The sequence below is a fragment of the Macrobrachium nipponense genome, chromosome 2 (genome assembly GCF_015104395.2).
Source record: "Macrobrachium nipponense isolate FS-2020 chromosome 2, ASM1510439v2, whole genome shotgun sequence".
Taxonomy (NCBI): Eukaryota; Metazoa; Arthropoda; class Malacostraca; order Decapoda; family Palaemonidae; genus Macrobrachium; species Macrobrachium nipponense.
This window is the reverse complement of record NC_087201.1, coordinates 40,445,763-40,466,701: the sequence shown is the minus strand read 5'-3', so window position 1 is coordinate 40,466,701 and position 20,939 is coordinate 40,445,763. Positions and strand designations below refer to the sequence as shown.

At 42.1% G+C, this 20,939-nt stretch overlaps 1 protein-coding gene across 1 annotated transcript in view; it reads right to left on the bottom strand.

Annotated features, from left to right (window-relative positions):
- Window positions 1–20,939, bottom strand: part of LOC135220545 (uncharacterized) — a gene marked incomplete in the record, with an annotated part of 111,599 nt that overhangs the window by 56,291 nt on the left and 34,369 nt on the right. Inside the window, 1 exon segment of the mRNA XM_064257735.1 lies at window positions 14,301–14,566. Coding sequence (XP_064113805.1) covers window positions 14,301–14,566 — 266 coding nt within the window.

Below are 20,939 nucleotides of genomic sequence, written 5' to 3'. Positions count from 1 at the left end.
CGGGGGGTGTCTTCTACAAATGATTGCATTTTATGAAAAGCGGCTTTAATTTCTGCCGTTTTTTTTCTTTTGTACATATGTACGTACGTACACTTTAAAATATATACGTACACAATTCCTGTGTGAGCCTTTTCGGGGCGTCTTCTACAAATGATTGCACTTTATGAAAAGCGGCTTTAATTTCTGCCGTTTTTTTTTCTTTTTTTGATTTTTACCTATTTTTTTTTTTTCTCTTTTTTACGTAGGTTCTTTTTTTTTTTTCAGAATTTCAACTTTCTGTTTTTATCACTTGGTTCTTTCTTTGCACCTCATGACTCTGTTGGCCCTGGTGTCCATCAAAAACCCTGTTCAACCAAATGCTCTCTCTGCAACTGATTGGGGTACTGAATGTTAGGCTGCTGACCTTCAACATAAACTGAAGTGCCTTGGTTATACGTACTGGTATGCATGTTGTAAATGATTGGTCTACACCCTCTGTTCAGCAGGGAGTGGATATTCTACCAACCTTGCAAAGTTTCCAGTTATCCCATGAGAGAGACCTTGATCACTTATCCCATGTGAGAGATCTTGGTCACTTTTTTTTTTAAATAACGTACACATTGACGATCCCGAAAACTAATACCGCGTGCGTACTATAACAATGCTGGTACCGAGTGGCCGAAGCACGCCACCACGTATACATAGTAGATGCATGATGGGAGGGACGCTGGCCAATAGGAGAGAAGGATTTCATGGCCGCGACTAGCATCAGGAACCAATGGGAGAGCAGGAGGATGGTGGCGAGTCTACTAGTACTAAGATGGCGGCTCGTGGCACGATTTTCAAAATTGTTATCCAGGCGAATCTCGAACTTTCAGAAACCTTTCGAATCTTGAAAACTTTTTGTATGTAGAGCCGTTAAATTTTTCGTATTGGCTTTCGTATCTCGAGTTTTTCGTAAGTTGAGACTTTCGTATCTCGAGGTACTACTGTATATACATTTTATGATTGATTTACATTACGAATTTTCAAATATTAATATAAAGTTTAATAAGATTCAAATACGTAATATTAATTTTCAAATAATAAGAAAATATAATGAATTAGTAAGGTTTTATTTCAATATAAATTCTTTCCATCATCTTCCCCTGAAAGGTTTGGAGCAGGCAGGGCTTTGAGCCTGTCAAATACATTGAAGTTCATGAATATAAATTAACCTCTTTCCCAATCTTTTCCTGAAAGTTTTGGAGAGGGGGAGGGGTTAACTGTTAAAAATGTCAAATAACTTGACAGCAAAGGTAGAAAATGTTGCCACTGAGTGGCCAAATGAATGTTGCCATTTGGTGTCTCTCTGTGCCATTTTGCTTGGCGAGACGTTACCGCGCACAGTCTGATTAATCAACAGATATCAGGCGTTTAACATTCATCTGGAAGTTTATAAATATCTAGAAGTGTTCGTGACTGTCGGTGATAAGATTAGTGTGAAAATAGTAGTATAAAGCGTCTACAAAGTTAGATTATCAAGTGAAATACTGTAAATCAGATCAAGGTGGCAGTAAGTTCCAACTGTGGAAAAAAATGGCAAAATTTAGCGTGTTTAGCAGATTCGCAATATGATGAGGTAGCAGGAAGGGAGCTGGCATTTCTCATCTATGAGATCAACAACAGCCCTAACCAAAAAGATACAAAAGCATTCAGTGATATATTAGAAGGATATGATCCTTCAAACTGGAACAAATCAACAGAAAACATCTTGAAAATAATTGAAGTTCCAAATAAAATCCATGTGGTCAAGAGACTCAAAGAAAATATACATAAATCAACATATTCCGACAAAGAAAATGAATAAGGTGAACATTGTGAATATCCTAATTCATGCAATAGGAAAAAGAATGCCAAAAGCATCCAATGACATTTTTTATTTATCCGTTCTACCAAACTGATTGACTCTGGGTGATAAAATAGAGTATTGGTTTTCTTAATGGAAAGGAATTCACACAACGAGTTAAGGAGATTATTATTGATTTACACCACCCGAGTCAGAGATTATTATGTGTTGAATTCCATGTTTACTGATTTAGCACTCATAAATATTCCTAGCGCACTCAATTGCGGTGTTTGTTTTTAGTGCTATTAATTCTATATAATGTGTCAAGGAACTATTAACACTAAGAAGTGTTTACTTCCTCTGTCAGACTCGTAACTCTGTTAATGATTCTACGTGTATTCTTTCATCGATTGATTTGGCACGGGATAGGCCCCTAAACTAACAGGTGTCTTAGTGTATCCCTTGTTTTCATGACACGTGTTACAATTAGTTATTTGCTTTTTATATCTGTAAGCATTGTAGGCCAGTAAAACCGTGATTTGGCTTTGTTACATAATAGAGAACCCTGGATGACGGAGTGCAACCAGTTTAGGACGATTGGTATGAAAGAGATTACTACTACTACCTGGTCATTAGTCACCTGCTGTGTTCTTCGGGTTTTCCTCGTCACAGACCTACATATGATATTACACTTGATTACATAATTCTGATACACATACTTTAAATATATTTTTGCTTTAGGGTTTCCGTTCGAAGTGTTTATTGTCTTGCTTAACTGCTGACCCTGTTTCCGTTCGAAGTGTTTATTGTTTTGCTTATTGCTGTTGACTCTTGCTTTGTTTAGTTTGTAACAGTTCGGTGCTCCAACCCAGATGTTCAATGCTCACGATCTCTTGGGTTAAGGAATTTTCTTGTTTAGATACGGTTTTAACAATAGGCACGGATGTTTCTATATCTTTTAGTCCAATTAATGGTTCTTTGCAGTATGGTGTGGCATGATGCGTCAGCTATGATATTTGCTTTCCCAGGTAGATATCTTAACTTGGCTCCAAAGACCTGAATGATCATTATGCCAACGAGTTCCTTTGGGACTGTGATTAAAGCCTTTAAAAAAACTCGGTAAGTGACTTATGGTCAGTAAGGACTTTTAACAGGATAGCCGTAGATTATGAACTTGAAATGTACTAGTGAGTTAATGATACCTAGCCCTTCCTTGCCTATTACTGCAGATTTACTTTCAGAGGGCTTTAGTTTACGTGAATAAAAAGCTATAGGAAAGAACTGTTTATCATATTGCTGAAGTAGTACCCCTCTTACCCCTTGGTCTGAGGCGTCTGTTGCAATAAAAAGAAAATTCCTTATTTAAATCAGAGATTTTTAAGTTAGGTGAGCTGCATTATTCCGCTTTTAAGATATCGAACACCTGTTGATGCTTTTCAGACCATAATAAATCTACGCCCTTCTTCGTAAGATCTGTTAAAGGAGCTGTCATGATTGAAGAGTTACATATTTACATACGATTGTAATACCCACTACAGCGCTAAAGTGCTGTATCCCCTTTTTATGTTAATAGGTACCGGAAGTTGTGAATAGCCGACACCTTACCATGGACTACTTTAAGCCTTGACTAGACACATAAAACCTAGATAAACATAATCAAGTTTTTTAAAACTCACATTTAGATATTTTACTCTGCGATTATTTGTCTTTGTCTCTGTAGCACTAGCTCTAGTTTATGTGAATGTACTTCTAAGGTATTAGAAAAGATTACAAGACCAACCAATAGGCATGTTGAGTATCCCCTAAAAGTCTCCAAACACTATATTGTAATTGGGGCGCAACGTAATCCGGAGGCATACGTAAAAATTGATAATGTCCCCTGAGTGTGCTGAAAACGGTATGAGGTACAATCACTTAGGTAATGGTATCTGGTAAAAGCCTTTAGGTAATGGTATCTGGTAAAAGCCTTTAAGTAAGTCCAAGCTGGTGAAAAATTTATTCTAACCTAACAGAGATAAGATGTCGTCGGTACATGGCACTGGAAACTATCGGGAGTCGTTTCCTTGTTTAAGCGACAGAAATCTTCGCAGATACGCCAAGTCCGATCTTTTATGGCATGACGTTTGAGGGAAAAATTATATGGGCTTATTTGATTTCCTAATGACTCCTATTACTAACATTTTTCAACTTCGTCATTTATCTCTATTTTGAAATTTCATTGAGTCTATACGAAGGTACGTATATAGCTTTATGTTTGTCCTTAGACCGTATTTTGTTTTCAATGACATCCGTTTTTCTCCCAGAGATCACTCGCTAGTGGAGAAACTTCCTGGTATTCAGATAAAAGATAAAAAAAAATTTCTGCTGAATCACCTCTGCTTGAATGACTTTACGGATATTATTTTAGATAGAGTATAAGAGATATTCATCTACGACTGATAAGGCGTGATTAAAAATTAGCAACAATAAAAAAAAATGCTATATTTATATGTATAGGTTTTGTGGATTACTAGATTAACTTGTTGCTGTGAGTCAACCGTGTCTAGGGCTTTGTTCGCGGAAATTGTTATATTTCAGTGTTGGGAAGGATTAAAATTTCAGATCCCAGCAAAGTCTTTTTACACGCACTAAGACATTCGAGGGTGCATGCGTCTCGAGATTTTGCGTGCAAACCGCGACTGCGGTTGTGAGAGAATTCTCCTGGGTCGTTGAACAATATCCCGATTTATGAGACAAATGATTTGTTCCTCTATACAAGTTATTATTTGATTAACTGTCTCTTTTTGTTCAAACGGATTTTAATATGTTTGAAGGTTTATAGAATTTTCCTTTGATAAAGACGCCTTATTTTGCAGGAGGTAAGATAATATTTTGTATACCCCTAGATGGATATCTTACACTTACGCTAGATACAGATCAATGTTTTTTATAACTATAGAGGTATCTGTAAGTGCTCGCTTATCTGGACTTCTCAATAGGGAAGTTCGAACAACAGACGGCGAGTCCGTAAATACAGGATATTACGTGTACTAAAGGAATAAAACAAGATATTCTAATTTTTACGACGAGTACAGTCGGGCTTAATCCACCACTACTTATAATAACTTATTGTATTAAAATTACGAGAACCTGCTCTGATTACTTGATACGGTCGTGTGATTCATAGGAAAATTCCTTTTTAAATTAAAAAGGTATTGGCATAAAAAAAAGGTATGGCATAAATGATCCATCATCGTTTTTCCTCTCCGCTGAAGTCGCTTATGTGGAATGTGCTATGCTTTGAACACTCGGCAGATTTAACTGACCCTGACCGTCTGACTAGATGACACAGTAACCAAGTTTGCTTAAGCATGATTTGTTTGATTCTGATATTTAGGGCTACTGTTTACCATCGGCAACGTATGTGTTTTTTTAGCATTCTGTTGTTGGTTACGTATAAAGCAACGAACGTATGAATGACGAACTATAAGGAATTGAGCGATTACTAATAAAGCAAGTTATCTATTGCATTATTATGAACTATATGTACTTTCATTCTTTGCTAAAATTTGAAACTGTGAGAGATCCAGGTCAGCGCATTTAGACATTTTGTTGATTTGTTTATGTGAATGTTAAGTATGTTAGCCTAATGAAAGTGTTTATAGACATGTTATTCCTTGCAATCCCACCGCTGCCACCAATATTAGGGCTGTTGTCTTGTATAATAAGGCGCCCTATGAGGTAATGTTAGACTTGCGATAATCTTACGCTAAGTCGGTTGGTTATGCACTTCCATACTCATTGGAGTGTCTTGGGGTTTCATGATAACGAACGAAGTAAGTATCTTCTTTCTGATGTGAGGTTCTAGTAGAAAACACGAAGTATAAAAATACATATATTCTTCTGAGATTACATGATGAATATCAGACAGGGTTGTACAGGTCTGCCAATGACGATGGCTTGATCGCTTCTCCCACGATGGTAGCTAATTCCACTCTGTTCTCACTACCATCTCGGTTACAAGTCATAAAGGAAGCAGACAGTAGCTCAAACATATGAACATACATACAAATGAGACATTACTAATCACGTAGGCCGTTTGAATTATAGGTCGCGGTAGTTGTCTCAAGCAGGGAGCTTGGACTATTGTTTCAAAACAAATGAATGACCACAGGTGACGGCACGTCACCTTAGCCTACTTTATTGTATACGTCATCTTAGCGCCTCTGGTCTGATCACATTCCTGCAAGCAATCTGGTTGACCTATTTAGTTTTAGTTTTTTATATATATGGAGTAACATTCCATATTTTTATTATGTAACTCTTACACATATAGGGGACCTAATAATGAGACAATCACAAATAAGGAAGCAGTTAAAGACCTTGGTGTGATGATGAATAGGAACATGTTATGCAATGATCAAATAGCAATCCTATTGGCAAAATGTCAAGCAAAAATGGGAATGTTGTTAACAGCACTTCAAAACAAGAAAAGCTGAACACATGATTATGCTTTATAAAACATATGTTCGTAGTCCACTTGAATACTGCAATATGATATGGTACCCACACTATCAAAAGGATATTGCACAAATAGAGAGTGTACAAAAGTCCTTCACAGCTAGAAGAGAAGTAGTTAAGGACCTTGACTACTGGGAAAGACTACAATCCTTAAAATTATATAGTCTAGAACGGAGAAGAGAAAGCTACATGATAATTCAGGCATGGAAACAGATAGAAGGAATAGCCGAAAACATCATGGAGCTAAAAATATCAGAAAGAGCAAGCAGAGGTAGATTAATAGTGCCCAAAACTATACCAGGAAAAATAAGGAAAGCACACAGGACATTAATCCAATACGCACCAGCATCGATAATGTGTTGCCAGCTCATCTGAGGAATAGATCAGGAGTGAGCGTAGATGTGTTTAGAATAAGCTCGACAAATATCTAAGCTGCATCCCAGACCATCCAAGATTGGAAGATGCAAAATATACCGGAAGATGTACTAGCAACTCTCTGGTAGACATTAGAGGTGCCTCACACTGAGGGACCTGGGGCAACCCGAACAAGATGTAAGGTCTGTAAGGTCTCTCTCTCTCTGGAAAAGATACTGCACTGCAAATTTGAGTCTCTTTAACCAATTGATATTAGCACAGGCACACTGTTTGTGTGACAGACCCAGCATTCTTGAATATGGACTAGATCGACTGCATTCATGCCTACATCATCATCACACAAAAATGGTCAACTGATCAACCTCGACAGATGAGAACATTTACAAGGTTTATCCTTCCCCAAGTAGTGCCTAAGGGTTACCAGCTTCCTCTCCTAAGTAAGCTTAGTGATTGGGGGCTTGCATTTTATTCTACAACCACAAAAGTAAGTTTCAAAATAAGAGGCTCAAAAATGCATAGAAAGTAAACAGCAGTTGGGCAGAGCTCGCAGCACCATGTCCCCTCCTGACAGTGGCTTGAAGCAAAGTGGAGTGCAGACCGACAAGTTCCCTCCGACCATTGATAATTAATGACCTTGTCTGAAAGTTCCACAGCCATTCCAGCTCTCACTAGCAAGCTAAATCCTATGAAAAAGTTAAGGTTTGTATTTGCATGAACAATTGAAAGAATCAAACAGCGGTGTACAAATGAAAGATAGTATGTATTGGGTTCAGCGAGGAAATGCAAGAGGGGAAGCAACTTCCTGCTGCCAATGACTGCCCCACAAAGGCTTGCCTTCCTGGATGATCAGGCTTCCAGGTGCAGCAAAATGAGAGAAAAGTTCAAATAACATAAACCCTTCCATGATTAGATTAATACTGCTGGAAACACTATGGGAGGTGTGCTTCTTACGAGAGGTATTTCATTCAAAGTTACTGGATAACAGAATAACATATAGCTATATAAACTAATCAGATGTTTACTAAGCATATGTCAAAAGCAGAGATTCAACATGCATATTTCAGTGAATTAACTTGAATTATTTAACTGCTTATACTGATTTAATTCAATGTATTCGAGTACAGTAGTACTTCCAACTTAATCTGTTCCAGAAGGCTCTTCGAAGTACGATTTGTTCGAAATATGAAACAAATATGCCGTCGGGACATGATAATAGGCGTCTGTAAGACCTATAGAGGTGGTGACGCCCCCACGGGGAAGTAAGGCCCGTACCTGAGAGATGGTCAGCCTTTAGAACTTGTCGCAAGGAATGTACAAGTTTAAACGGGACAAGTCTAAGATCACCCTCCTTTGGTCGGTCCCTTTCTTGGGACACTGAATAGACGACTTTGAAATTTTAAGTTCTTTGTCCTGGAGACTGCTCCCTTCTGGAGAAGGTCCCTGGGGTAATCCATCAACCCTTGGGTTGGATGCTGATAGATAGATACTATGTTTTCCGCCCAGCTGCTGAACTCCCAACGATGTTAAAAGAGATACAGCCTGCCTCCTATTTGAGGAACTTCATTGAGATGATGAGGGTCGGGTTCCTTTCCTGACCATACACCTCTAGCTTGCCCTTGGGCTCCGGTTCCTCCACTCTGACGAAAGGGGGAACCTGTTGGCTAGCCAACGGCGAAAGGGAGACAAATTGAGGCTGTTGCCGAGGCTGAGTCTTAGAAGATGAAGGTTGGGGTTGGGGAACTTGCTGAATTAGTACAGCTTATAGCACAGGGTGCTGTTGCGGAACTTGGAAAGGTTGGTACCTTCTTTGACTTTTCCTAGTCCTAAAACTGGAGGAAGAAGACTCTTAATATCCTTTTGAAATGGATGCCCCAACGCAATCTGATGCTTGATTAAAATGTGATGCCTCATTCTGAACCTCGTTTACTGCCGAAGCTGGAAGAGATCTGCACCCCAGATTGAGGAAGCCAGAAGCTGTTGGGTTCGTGCCTGATCGTAGCCCCGGATAGAACATGCTTCTTGCCATTTCTCTTAGTAACCGCAAAGCCGTACGAGGCACATTGCATACTTAAAAGTAACTACTCCGCAATGACCTTATACAGCGGTTCATGAGCATACTCCAGAACCGCCGTCTCCGTCATCACTAGAGTTAAGAGACCTTGCAAGACGTGTCCTAGCATCAAATCCGGCTTGGATCAGTGCGTCTGACAGAGGCGCTCACTAAACAAGTTGATTGCACAGTTTGGCTTAAGCTTGCCTGCCGAGAATGTAGCCAGCAAACTTCCCACAAACTCTCTCTACCTTGGGGGTAGCAATGATGTGGAATCTGTCTCGCTAAGCTGGGGCTCTTCCCGAGTCACTGCCTGAAGGGTAAATCCTGCTACCTTTGATGTAAAAGGTAAGGAGTTCCCGTCATGTTGTTACCTTAGTATTTGAGCAGATCCACTTCTAGGCTCCATATCTATCCTTGATGAGCCTGATTGCTAGAAAGGATAACAGTCCCCTTGGAGACCTTGTCCTTTCTAATCGAAGCTGCCTCCATAAGCCTAACATAAGCTATAAATGGTGGCCATAACCTTTCGGGAAATAACTCGAAATCCTCGAGTCTATGTGTACCACAACCTTCTACAGTCAACATCCCGCTGACAAACGGAGCGAAGTTCACTACCCTCCAAAAATCACCAGGGTGGAACGGAGGGAACGTGGACCCGTCAGGCATGCTCTGACCTTGCACCAAATTACTAGGAGGTGCCGGAACTGCCGACTCCTGTCTGAGACCTGCAATCAGGGAGTCCTGTGCACGTAAACGTTTAAAAACACCCTTTCAAACCTTGCTGCGACTGAACTGACTAAGCTAGCAAGACTACTGGCCTGATTTAAAATATTCGTGTTGAACAGGTCTTTGCCGACTAAAGGGGAACCTTCCAGCCCTCCCTACGGTACCTTATGAGGTATCCGACCTCTAGACGTTGCAGGGATGGGACTTGAGGGCAATGGGAAGAGTTCTCTCCTTGAGGCCTTGGATCTCATCCTAGGTTTAATATGTGTATGAACCTCTGGCACCTGCCCAGGCCTTGGCTTTGTGTCTGATTGGCTTTTAAGCAAGGTTTTACCCGAAGGTTTTCTCTTTAATCTAGGAATCACAGAGAAGGAATGCGACCTGGGAGGGGGCAAACCTCCTGTGAAACCCATGAAGGAATTTGGAGTAAAGGGAGAGGAAGAATCAGAGTCACTTGAGGAAAGACCCCGGTGACCAACTAGGCTAGCCTCATTAACACTGTTACCTGTAACCATATCTAGTGTAATGGGCAAATCCTCACTAGTTCAAGTGAGACTTCTTCCAAACCAAGGTCTGGCAATTCTGCCTCTTGCTGTTCCATAACTGAATCTTGAATTTATTTGATAATTGGTGCTGCGACTTTTGGGTCAACGTATCCGGCAGCTTTCCCGGCTGGGGAGGCTGCCATATCTTGAGGTAGCATAAAAAGGCTTAGCTACCCCTACGTTCTGTCCAAAACCTCCAACCCAGACCTTGTGGGTGGAGAGTGCAGCATGCTTAACAGACTGCTCTGTCTGTAATGCAAGGAATGTGTCAATTTCGAGTAAAATCTTTGAACATTATGCTTACATATGTTGATTAATTAATGTAATTTAATTTACAGAAATTTTAATTATTTATTTATTTATATAGTAATTTATTTGATTATTATTTAGTTATTTATTTTATTTTAATTGTTTATTTAGTTATCTATTTATTTATTTATTATTATTATTATTATTATTGTTTTATTATTTATTAATTTTTTTATTTGTTCATTGTTTTTTTACAAACACTAACCCAAGTAGTGTAATATAATTCCATCACAATATGTATAGAACAAGCAGTGCGGTAACTTATCGAACAGGTAACCTGTTGTACAAGTCGTAGCAGGCAAAGCCGTTTACGTGATGCCAGACTACGGAACCGGTAAGCAATACTGCGCACAGGGCATGGTTCCGGCAAACATCATGGTTGCACAGATCCTGTAGATCGGCAACCAGACACTGAGTGGCCTGTAAGTGCAATAATATATGAGAACAATTGCACAAACTTATAGGATTATTATGATAATAATGTCATATGCCGGAGCATGCCGAACTGAAATAATATATATATAAAAAATATATATGTATATATATATTCATATATTTACGTCGGGGACTATAATAATTAAAACCACCCGGAGCTGTATGACCCGGAGTGGGGGGTACACGAAGTAACCCGGGACGGCCACATGAACTCGCAAGTTCCGTGGCAAAAGAAAGGAAAATAATATATATATAATAAATATAATATGTGATATATATATTCATATTATTTACGTCCCCGGGGACTATAATAATTAAAACCACCCGGAGCTGTATGACCCGGAGTGGGGGGTACACAAAGTAACCCGGGACGGCCACATGAACTCGCAACACATGAACTCGCAAGTTCCGTGGCAAAAAAGAAAAGAAAATAAAAATAAAAGGGAGAAATAAAATAACAAATATAATATCTCCGCCTACGGAAGAGAAACTTCCGTAAACATAGCCCTCAACGACTACCGGAGAGGGAATGTTTTAGGCGGATGGATGTAAGCTCCGGAAGCTGAAAGAAGCAGAGCGCAACAAATCCACGGAAGCCGAGGCTGCAAGACGCCAAAGCAATCAACAACTCCGGAGGCGGTCGGCTGAGAAGCGACACCCACCAACCTAAGGTCCTGGAGGACCCTCTACACCCCCCCCCCCCCCCTCTGCTGATGGGAACGGCTGTCAGCGACAACCGAGGCGAGAGGAGCACCCAACTACTGGGGGCCCCACGTGAGGGGGAGGGAAGGAGGGCTGATGGGGTGACGATCACGTGATCAGCGTATCCTCGCAAATAAAAGATTACGAGGAAAACGCAGGCATAGCCTATGTAGGCTAACCGACCTAACATCCAAAATATACAAAGACAAAATAAAATCAATTACTTAAAGCTAAAAGAAAATCATGCTTTAACACGGGGGAAATGAAAATAAACTGTCGTAAAATATAAAACCGCAATGAAGGCCACTCGATAACAGTGGGCGCAAAAGGGGAAAAACTACTTGCTTACTGACAAAACGATAAGAAACGGCAAGCTGACGAAAAGAAAAAAGGGAAAATTCTTGAATGAAATAGGACGGTGGATAAACGGCGAAGCACGAAACAAAGAAACGTGCTCGAAAGAAGACCCCCCGTGAAAAACGTGAAAATAATGAAAATAACAAAACATAAATGGAAATCGGATCGACTAAAAACTGCCACCCAAGAATAAATAAATAAATATATATATACATATATATATATACATATATATATATACATATATACATACATACATGTACTGAAATATCACATGTTACAAGCAGAGAGGAAGACTACTCGAAGTCGGTACAATTCAAGCGTAAATCGGTACAATTCAAGGGTAAGCCGTAAAGGCGACTTGCCGCCCGCCCCCTATTTAAAAGTGACGCCTAATAAAATCCTAAATAAAGGCAAAACGATAGGCAAATTCACTCCCTAAATATTGAAAAAGGGCGGAACCAGTACTTAACTTGGGTGAAGAGGTAGATGACGATCCGTACCAGAATAAAAATAAAAGAACAAATAGTAATATTCGAACATGCGAACACGGAATGGCTATCGAAAAGTATGACGTCACAGCCGCCTTCAACGGGGTAGCTAGGTGTGACCTATGGGTCGGCTCCCCGTATTTAGGGTCTTTTGATGAGGAAAAGGCTAATTGGAGGGGTTGCTGTGGTAGTGTTTAACACTCGCCCCAGTTTTATACAGACACCTTTTATATAGGCGTGCGATTCAGAGACTTCTGACATGTCCAATTTAGCAGTTCTCTGGTATTATAGCAATATTTTACTAGAAATAGTGCTAAAGGAGACACATTTCACGGAGCGACACGGCCAAGCCCAGAAAAACAATATTAACAAAATAGTAAATGAAAGAACAAAGCTTTCCATAAAAGGGATTTTGACGTAGGAAAAATCTATTTCTGGGCGAGGAAGCCGTGTCGCCCAGTGAAATATGTCTGCTTTAGCACTATTTCTAGTAAAATATTGCTATAATACCAGAGAACTGCTAAATTGGACATGTCAGAAGTCTCTGAATCGCACGCCTATATAAAAGGTGTCTGTATAAAACTGGGGCGAGTGTTAAACACTACCACAGCAACCCCTCCAATTAACCTTTTCCTCATCAAAAGACCCTAAATACGGGGAGCCGACCCATAGGTCACACCCAGCTACCCCAGTTGAAGGCGTCTGTGACGTCATACTTTTCGATAGCCATCTTGCGTTTGCACGCTCGTGTAAAGCTATCTGTTCTTTTATTATTTTTGGTGTTAATACCTCGTTATGGATCATGAATCTGCCTCTTCACCCAAGTTAAGTACTGGTTCCGCATTTGTCAATACTGAGTTGTGGTCACAGGGCTGACCCAAAGGATTTGTTTTTATTAACATTTTTTATTGATATTTTTTCAATTTAAATAAATTTTTTAACTTTACAACTTATTTTTTCAAAAACTTTATACTAACTGAATTAACTTCAAATGTTGAAGTTTGACAAAACTTCACTGATAGATTATTTCAAAAGCTTGAGGTTTCCTACTGATTATACTTTGGGCATTCACAAATAAATGTATAATTATGTATCAATACATACTTTACATTCAGAGCATTCCAGAGCAGGGTTATGTTGATTATTCATTAGGTGTCAGTTTGTTAGACAAGACTGGCCTATTCAGACATGTCAGAATTACTTGTGTAGTCTCTCTTTGGTATGATGAACTCCATTTTCCAACACAAAGTTTTATTTATTTTAATATTACTTTCATGTTCTTCATTCCATATATTTTGCCATTTTTCTTATAATACTATTTATAATATTTTTTATGCGTTATACAATCATTAACTATTATTGCAATGACAGTGTAATGAAAAGCAATTTCATCCTTGTTTTACTATTACACAACTTTTGTTTCTTGGCTAGCCTAGCCTAGAAATGCATAGCCTAATGTGTAACAAACTGACACCAAAATAAATTATATACTACAATAATTACTTTACAATCCACATTTATGAATAAATTAAAGGCACAAAAGAACACTTTCCATACTGATAACTATGTGGCTGTATCAGCTGGTCAGATGTAAACATAATTACCCTACTAGCTTTATGCAGATTTCACTCTAAAGACAAGTGTATTTTGATATTTTAAATTTATATCACTTTGTAATAAATAATCTGATACGCAATAATCACAAAAGCTACAACCTAAGAGACAATAAGCCCATATCCTCATGCTGGGATCATTTCTCAATTTTGAATATTAGCTTCTATTTTTCTATCATTTTAAATAATTTATGTAATAGCAAATGTATTTTATCCTTAAGTGTTAATCATGTTTGTTGAAAATTAATAACAAAGGTTAGACTTGGCATTATGTCAAATATATATATATTTAGTGTGAAAAACATTCCATCTGGCATATTTTACATTAACAGCCTTTATTTAGATACTACTAAAATCAAGAACTCCTTGGAGGAATATATACATTACCTGTCAATTTGTCCTTTATGTGATTCTGCCATCCATCAACAACATGTAGCCAATATGTGCACATGGACCCTGATACATCTCCCATAAAGATATTTAAAACATCCTTGATCTCCATAACACTCTCTGAATTATACTGTGAAGGAAGTGTCTTAGGAATGTGCAAGGCACTGTGCCGTTTACCATCAGCCTCTTCAAGCTCAAAAATCTCAAATTCATTTTCTGCCATTTTTTGCTTATTGTCTAGTTGTTCTTTACTAATCAATATCCTGGAAGAGAATGAATAAATTAGCAACTAGTATAATCACCTGTATAATATATTAATTATACATATTTTCAAGTAACCTTTATTTTTCTTACGTGCAAGTAAGCTAATTCTTGAGTACTATTGCTCAGCACAAGCTGAGAAGAAAATTAACTGCTGGTTAGGGGTAAGTGGGGGGGGGGGGGAATCCCTCTCTCACATACAATAAGCTGGCGCTTTTTCCTTTGGCATCAGGGAATATCTGGGTGGTTATGCTAGGATTATGATTAAAGATTCTGGTTTGTACAATTATAAAAAATACAACTTTCTTTAAATTTTATATTTGCTCCCACAGAAATATGTTGGCCTGAGAATGAGCAAGGAACCATTAAAATTCTGTGCTTACTATGTGGATAGGGAACAACTCAAAAGGCTCATAAAAAGACAGGATTTGAATGATTGATAAACATTTATCTGGCATCACAACTAAATTATTGTCAATGATCATAAAAAAGTAGATAAAAAAAACTTACATAAATAAACAATTCTAGCCTCTGCAACAAAAATTTCATAGTGAATAAAAATCTAAGCTCTCACAAACGTTGTCACCACCAACAAAGATCAATATGCAGAATCAATAAAATCAAATAGTACTTGAAAATACAAATAAAAAAATGACATATTTATAATAAAATTACAGTGGCCACAAAATTATTTAAAGCGAAAACGCAAAATTAATCTAAACATCAAATTTTTGTCAACTTTAAAATTGCGCTGCAGCCATACCACTGTCTCCAGAGATTTGTTGTACGGTTGATAGCTTCCTTGGACTCATAAGAGTGGGACAACTGGCGGGAAATATCAGTGCTCAATGAGTTGTTGGTATGAGAAGATATGCTACAAGTTGCTTCATTAGCCCCTGACTCTCACAATTTTCAGTCATCTTTGGCAGCCCACAGCTCAGTTTGTCGTTGACATAATGGGACACCATAAGCTTACAAATGATGAAAAGGCCAGTGCCCTTGGCCAGCTGGAGCAGGAAATCTCCGATTCGTGTGGCCAAAGACATTGGCGTCACTCGCAAATCTATTTACAGTGAAAAAGGCAGCAGCTGGACTCCCACCAGGAGTGGTGCCAGAGAGGAAACCGGGTTGTGGATGGAAGAAGACGACCTCTGCGAGGACAGATAAAGTTCAGAAGAGGGAAGTATTGAATAATCCTTCAATTACAGCAGTTGCACTAAAGAAAAAGCATCCTGATCTGCTTGGAAACGTCGCTGTTTGCACAGTACACTATCGTCTGCAGCATGACTTGGGACTGCCATTCTGCTGTGCTGCAAAGAAGCCGTTCCTCACAGATGGCATGAAGAGGAAAAGGCTGGTTTTCTGCATGAAATATAAAGACTGAACCAAGGAACAATGGTGTGATGTTATGTTCTCGGATGAATCAACCTTCAGAATGGTTAGAAGTGCCAGTAGTGTTGTGAGGAGGCCCAAGAGTGTGTCCCGATATCATTCCAAGTTTATCGTAAAAACCGTGATGCATCCACAGTGTGTTATGGTGTGGGGGGCATTTACTGGTAAATTGGGTACAGCTGGGTTGTATTTCTTGCCTAAGGGGGGAAACAATGAAAGGAACAACATATTTAGAAGTGCTTAAGGACCACATATTAGTTTTACAGATTACATGATTGTGTTTTTTATGCATGATGGGGCTCCATGTTACAAGACTAAGACAGTAACAGTGTGGTTAGCAGAGAACAATGTATCTGTTCTAGAGTGGCCAGGCAATTCACCTGATAAACCCAATTGAAAATGCCTGGAAAGTTATTAAAGACAAAAGTTGCAGGTGCCCAGCCCTCAAATATCACAAATTCTTGGTAATTTGTATTTTTCCTAGCGATACTTACCTCGAACCATTTCATAGGAGATTCCCGGATGTCGATCCGGGTCCGACCAGAAAATTCTGGTTATATGCCGCACCCAGGTCAGGCCTATGCCCCAGGGGTCGAAGACCAAGCCATCCTAATGACCTATAGCCAGTCCTTCTCTGGTCGCAGGAGCGTGAATACGCCCCTGCTCGTCCGGTGTCCGGCCCTTATCCTTTGTCCGTGTGTGTGCTTTGTGTGCGTGTATCGTGTTTTTGTGCGATGTCGGCCTCGGAGCCTCAACGTCGTTGCCCCGGTCCTGAAGGACGGGCTTGTGGAGCTTTTCTCTCGCCCCCTCTGATTGATCCTCATTCTTTGTGTAATTCGTGTAGGGGGGGCGCTTGCTCTAAAGACAACACGTGCTTGGAGTGCATTTCTTGGCCATCGTATCAGTGGGATTTGGCTTCCACTAAGAAGAAAAAGAAGTCTAAATCTTCTTCGGCGAAGATTTCGCGGGGATCGAGGAGTGAGAGCAGCAGCAGAGACGGCGGCGCCCCTTCTCCTTCGGTATCGTCGGAGAGGAAGTCTCCCGCCTTGCTACAGGTTCTTTCTCCTGCCCCCTCCCAGCGAGGGGGCCTAGGTGAGTCCGTTGCCGGGTCTCCCCCCAGGGGGGGTCCCGATGAGTCGTTTCCCCAACAGGTGGTACCGGAGGCTTCCGCGGTGCTGAGGGACTGCTGGTCGCCTGGTTGCAGCTCCAGGGCTCCCCGTCCTGGTCCTCTCTCTTGGCATCGGTGCAGGGGGGGGACCCGTCCCTCCCCTCTGCGGAGCTTCCCGCTTCGGCTCTCCCCGCTTCGTCTACGGCTCTCCCCGCTACAGCTCGCCTCGCTGCGGCCCCTCCCGCTCTCGAGCGGAGCTCGCCGCTCGCGGCCGGACCCGGACCGGTTTACCCGGTCACGGATCCACCCAACCACCCGGCTCCAACCCTTTTCCCTTCTGCCGTTGGGGATGTCTTTCCCCCTCGTACTCCGGGGAGATCCCCAGTGAAGGACGATGCACTTCTCTCCCTCCTAGTGTTGCTCCCCAACCCGTGGACAACGCGTCGGAAAACAACACTAGGTCGGGGTTCCGAAGCTTGAGCGAAAGCCCTTCTGCAAGCTTCTGCGGATCGGACCACCATCTTAGGTGTTCTTTCACCTCTCCCGTCAACAACAAGATCGCTTCAGATCTTGTTTGCATTTCCAATTGTTGGAAAGGAAGAATTGAAGTGGTCTGAGGTGCCCAGAGAAACAAACATCTCCAGTGAGGAAATGGTCCCCAGCAGACTCATCCATTCCCTCACCGAACAGGTTTCCTTCCCCAGAAAGACTGACACTTTGTCTAGGCATTGAAGTTGTCGCCCCTGGGACGGAAAAGCCCGAAAAGCCACTGAGTCCATCTGAATCTCCAGATAGACTAAAGATTGAGAAGGAGTCAGATGCGGCTTTTCGAGGTTCACCAGAAGTCCCAGGGACTTCGCTAACGACAAGGTCGTGTGAAGGTCCTCCAGACACCAGTCTTGCGATGAGGCTCGAATAAGCCAATCGTCCAGGTAGAGAGAGATCCTTATCTTCGCAAGATGGAGCCACCTCGCAACGTTCTTCATAAGAATGGTGAAAACCATCGGCGCTGTGCTTAGACCGAAGCAGAGTGCCCTGAACTGGAATACCTTCCCCTTCAGGACAAACCGCAGGTATTTCCTTGATTGGGGATGGATGGGGACATGAAAATACGCGTCCTGTAGGTCTAGTGAGACCATCCAATCCCCCGGTCTTAAAGCTGCTAGCACAGATTGAGGTGTCTCTATCTTGAACTTCTGCTTGGTAACAAAGAGGTTTAGGCTGCTGACGTCCAGAACAGGTCGCCACCCCCCTGACTGTTTCGGCACCAGGAACAGACGGTTGTAAAAACCTGGAGAATCCAGGTCGAAGACCTGTTCCACAGCTTGCTTCTCGATCATTTGATCTAGTAGGTCGTGAAGCACTTTCTGCTTTTTTCCTCGATACGAAGGAGACAAATCCTTTGGTGTCGAAGACAGCGGGGGTGACTTCAGGAACGGGATTCTGTACCCCTTCCTCACGATGTCCAGCGACCAAGTGTCGGCACCTCTCTCTTCCCAGGCTCTCACGAAAAGTAGAAGTCTGGCTCCTACCGGTGGCTGAAGAACTTCCCATTCACTTCCTACTCTTTGAAGGAGCGGGGATTTTGCCTCTGGAAGTGCCTCTTCCTCGAGGGGCTGGCTTCGAGGAAGATGCAGGTCGAAAGGGCTTCGATTTCTTGGCAGAAGAAACCCCAGAAGACGAAGTACTTGCTGGTCTCCTCGATGACTGAGCCAGAAGGTCTTGGGTCGCTTTCTCTTGCAGACTCACGGCTATGTCCTTTACCATAGACTGGGGGAAGAGATGGTCTGAAAACGGAGCGAAGAGCAAATCCGCCTTTTGCGCTGGAGAGACAGATTTAGCTGTAAAGTTACAGAAGAGTGCTCTTTTCTTAAGAAGCCCCGTGCTGAAATGAGCAGTCAACTCCTCAGAACCATCCCTGACGGCCTTGTCCATGCAAGACAATACACTGGACAGCTCCCCCAGACTAATGGAATCAGAACTCCTGGACCTGGCATCCAAAACTCCTAGACACCAGTCGAGAAAGTTAAAGACCTCTAGAGTCCTGAAGAGGCCTTTAAGATGAAAATCTAACTCGCTATGAGTCCAAGAGACTTTCGACGATGACAGAAGAGCCCTTCTGGAGGCATCCAAAATGCTCCCAAAATCACCTTGAGCTGAGGCTGGAAGTTTAACTCCGACGTTTTCTCCCGTCTCGTACCACATACCCGCTTTCCCGCAGTCTCTTGAAGGCGGCAGAGCGAAAGAAGTCTTACCCGAAGCTTTCCTCCTCTCCATCCAATCATGGACTTTGCGAAAAGCTTGCTTCGTGGAAAGTGACTTCTTCATCTTCACAAAGCCCGAGACCTTAGACGCTTTGGATGAAGAAAATTGAGAGGGAGGAGTGCGAGGAGCTTCAGGCTAGAAGGTGTCTCCAAACTCCGATTGGAGAAGACGAGTCAAAACCTTGTAGTCGGTCGAGACGGGAGCCAACTGCTGTTCCTCGTCCGCTTCGACGAAAGCGTCGCTCACTTCCTCTTCAGAAACTGGAGAAGTCGGAGGAAGTACCGAAGAATCTCGAGCAGAATGGTGAGCAGAAGAAGAAGGAGCCTCTCGTGCTGAATAATTCTCAACAAAGAAAGCGCGGCGAACAGGTAGAGTTCCTGCTTCCACCTGAGCTTGCAGTGGTGTGGAACTAGCGTCCGCAGGTGCACGCTTGGTGTCCGATGCCACACGTCTGGCACCGTCTGGCGCCGACTGGCGCGCGCTCGACATCCACTAGTGTACGCCTGGCGTCCACTGGCGCACGCTTGACTTGCACTGAAGCGCTCTTGACTTGCACTGAAGCGTGCTCAGCGTCCACTGAAACGCACTTCCGAACATCAGGTTTCGCAAGAACGGGTAATACCGCTTCGCGAGAGTGAAAAACTAATTTCTCACCTCCTCTAGAGAGCCGCTGGGGAGCAGAACAAACTCTAGAGAGAGACTCATACGGAAAGAGAGACGAGCGAGGAGAAGGAGAAGGAGAACGTCTCGTCTTCTTCACAGGAAGTCTGTCATCCTTCCTACGACGACGCGGAAGTCTCTCTCTAGAAGCAATAACATCCTGAAGTTGCTGCTGCAGCGACTGAAGAATCTTCCTGGTAGGTGAAGCCTCCTTTTCTGGGGAGGGGCTGATCCTGTGAGCAGGAGAGTGGCGAGGGGACGCTTCCTTCCTACTCTCAGGAACCACCACTTCAAGCACTCGAGAGCGACTGTGGCGTTCGAACGAGTCACCTTCAAGCGAATCCACATCCGACGAATCCTTACGCTTCTTCTGCGGCGGAAAAGCAGCGAACGCACTATCTGGTGAAGAGCAAAGTTCCGGAGAACAACTTGGACGTGAAGCGTCCCGAACACAAACAGTCCATTTCAGCGGACGTGATGCAGCATGAGAACTTCACCCCTTACGCGGGGAGGAAGCCTCCGAAGACGAAAAGCACTTCTTGAGGAGACGTGCATGCGCACACTCCTTGGCAGTCTGGGTAGTTTCATCAGAAGCTGCCGAAGGCACGCCAAATCGGTGGGGGTTCCTCGTAACCCTCCTTTGGCTTTCGACATGCTTCTCCCCGTAACCTGGGAGTCAAGCAGAGGTCCCGGCCTAGAGGCGAAATAAGGCCGATCTGACGCACCCTCCACTACACAAGGGGCACTATCACTGCACTTCTGCACTTCACTTTTGCTCTCAAGAGCCATCACTTTCACTTTTGCTCTCAAGAGCCATCACTTTCAATTCCAAATTACGAATCGACTCTAGAATCAAAGATAAAGTATTACCTTCTACAGACACTGCTTCAGGGCCCGAAGGCAACACTACAGGGTTAGGAGCATTAACTACAGAAGGAGGGTTAACAGGA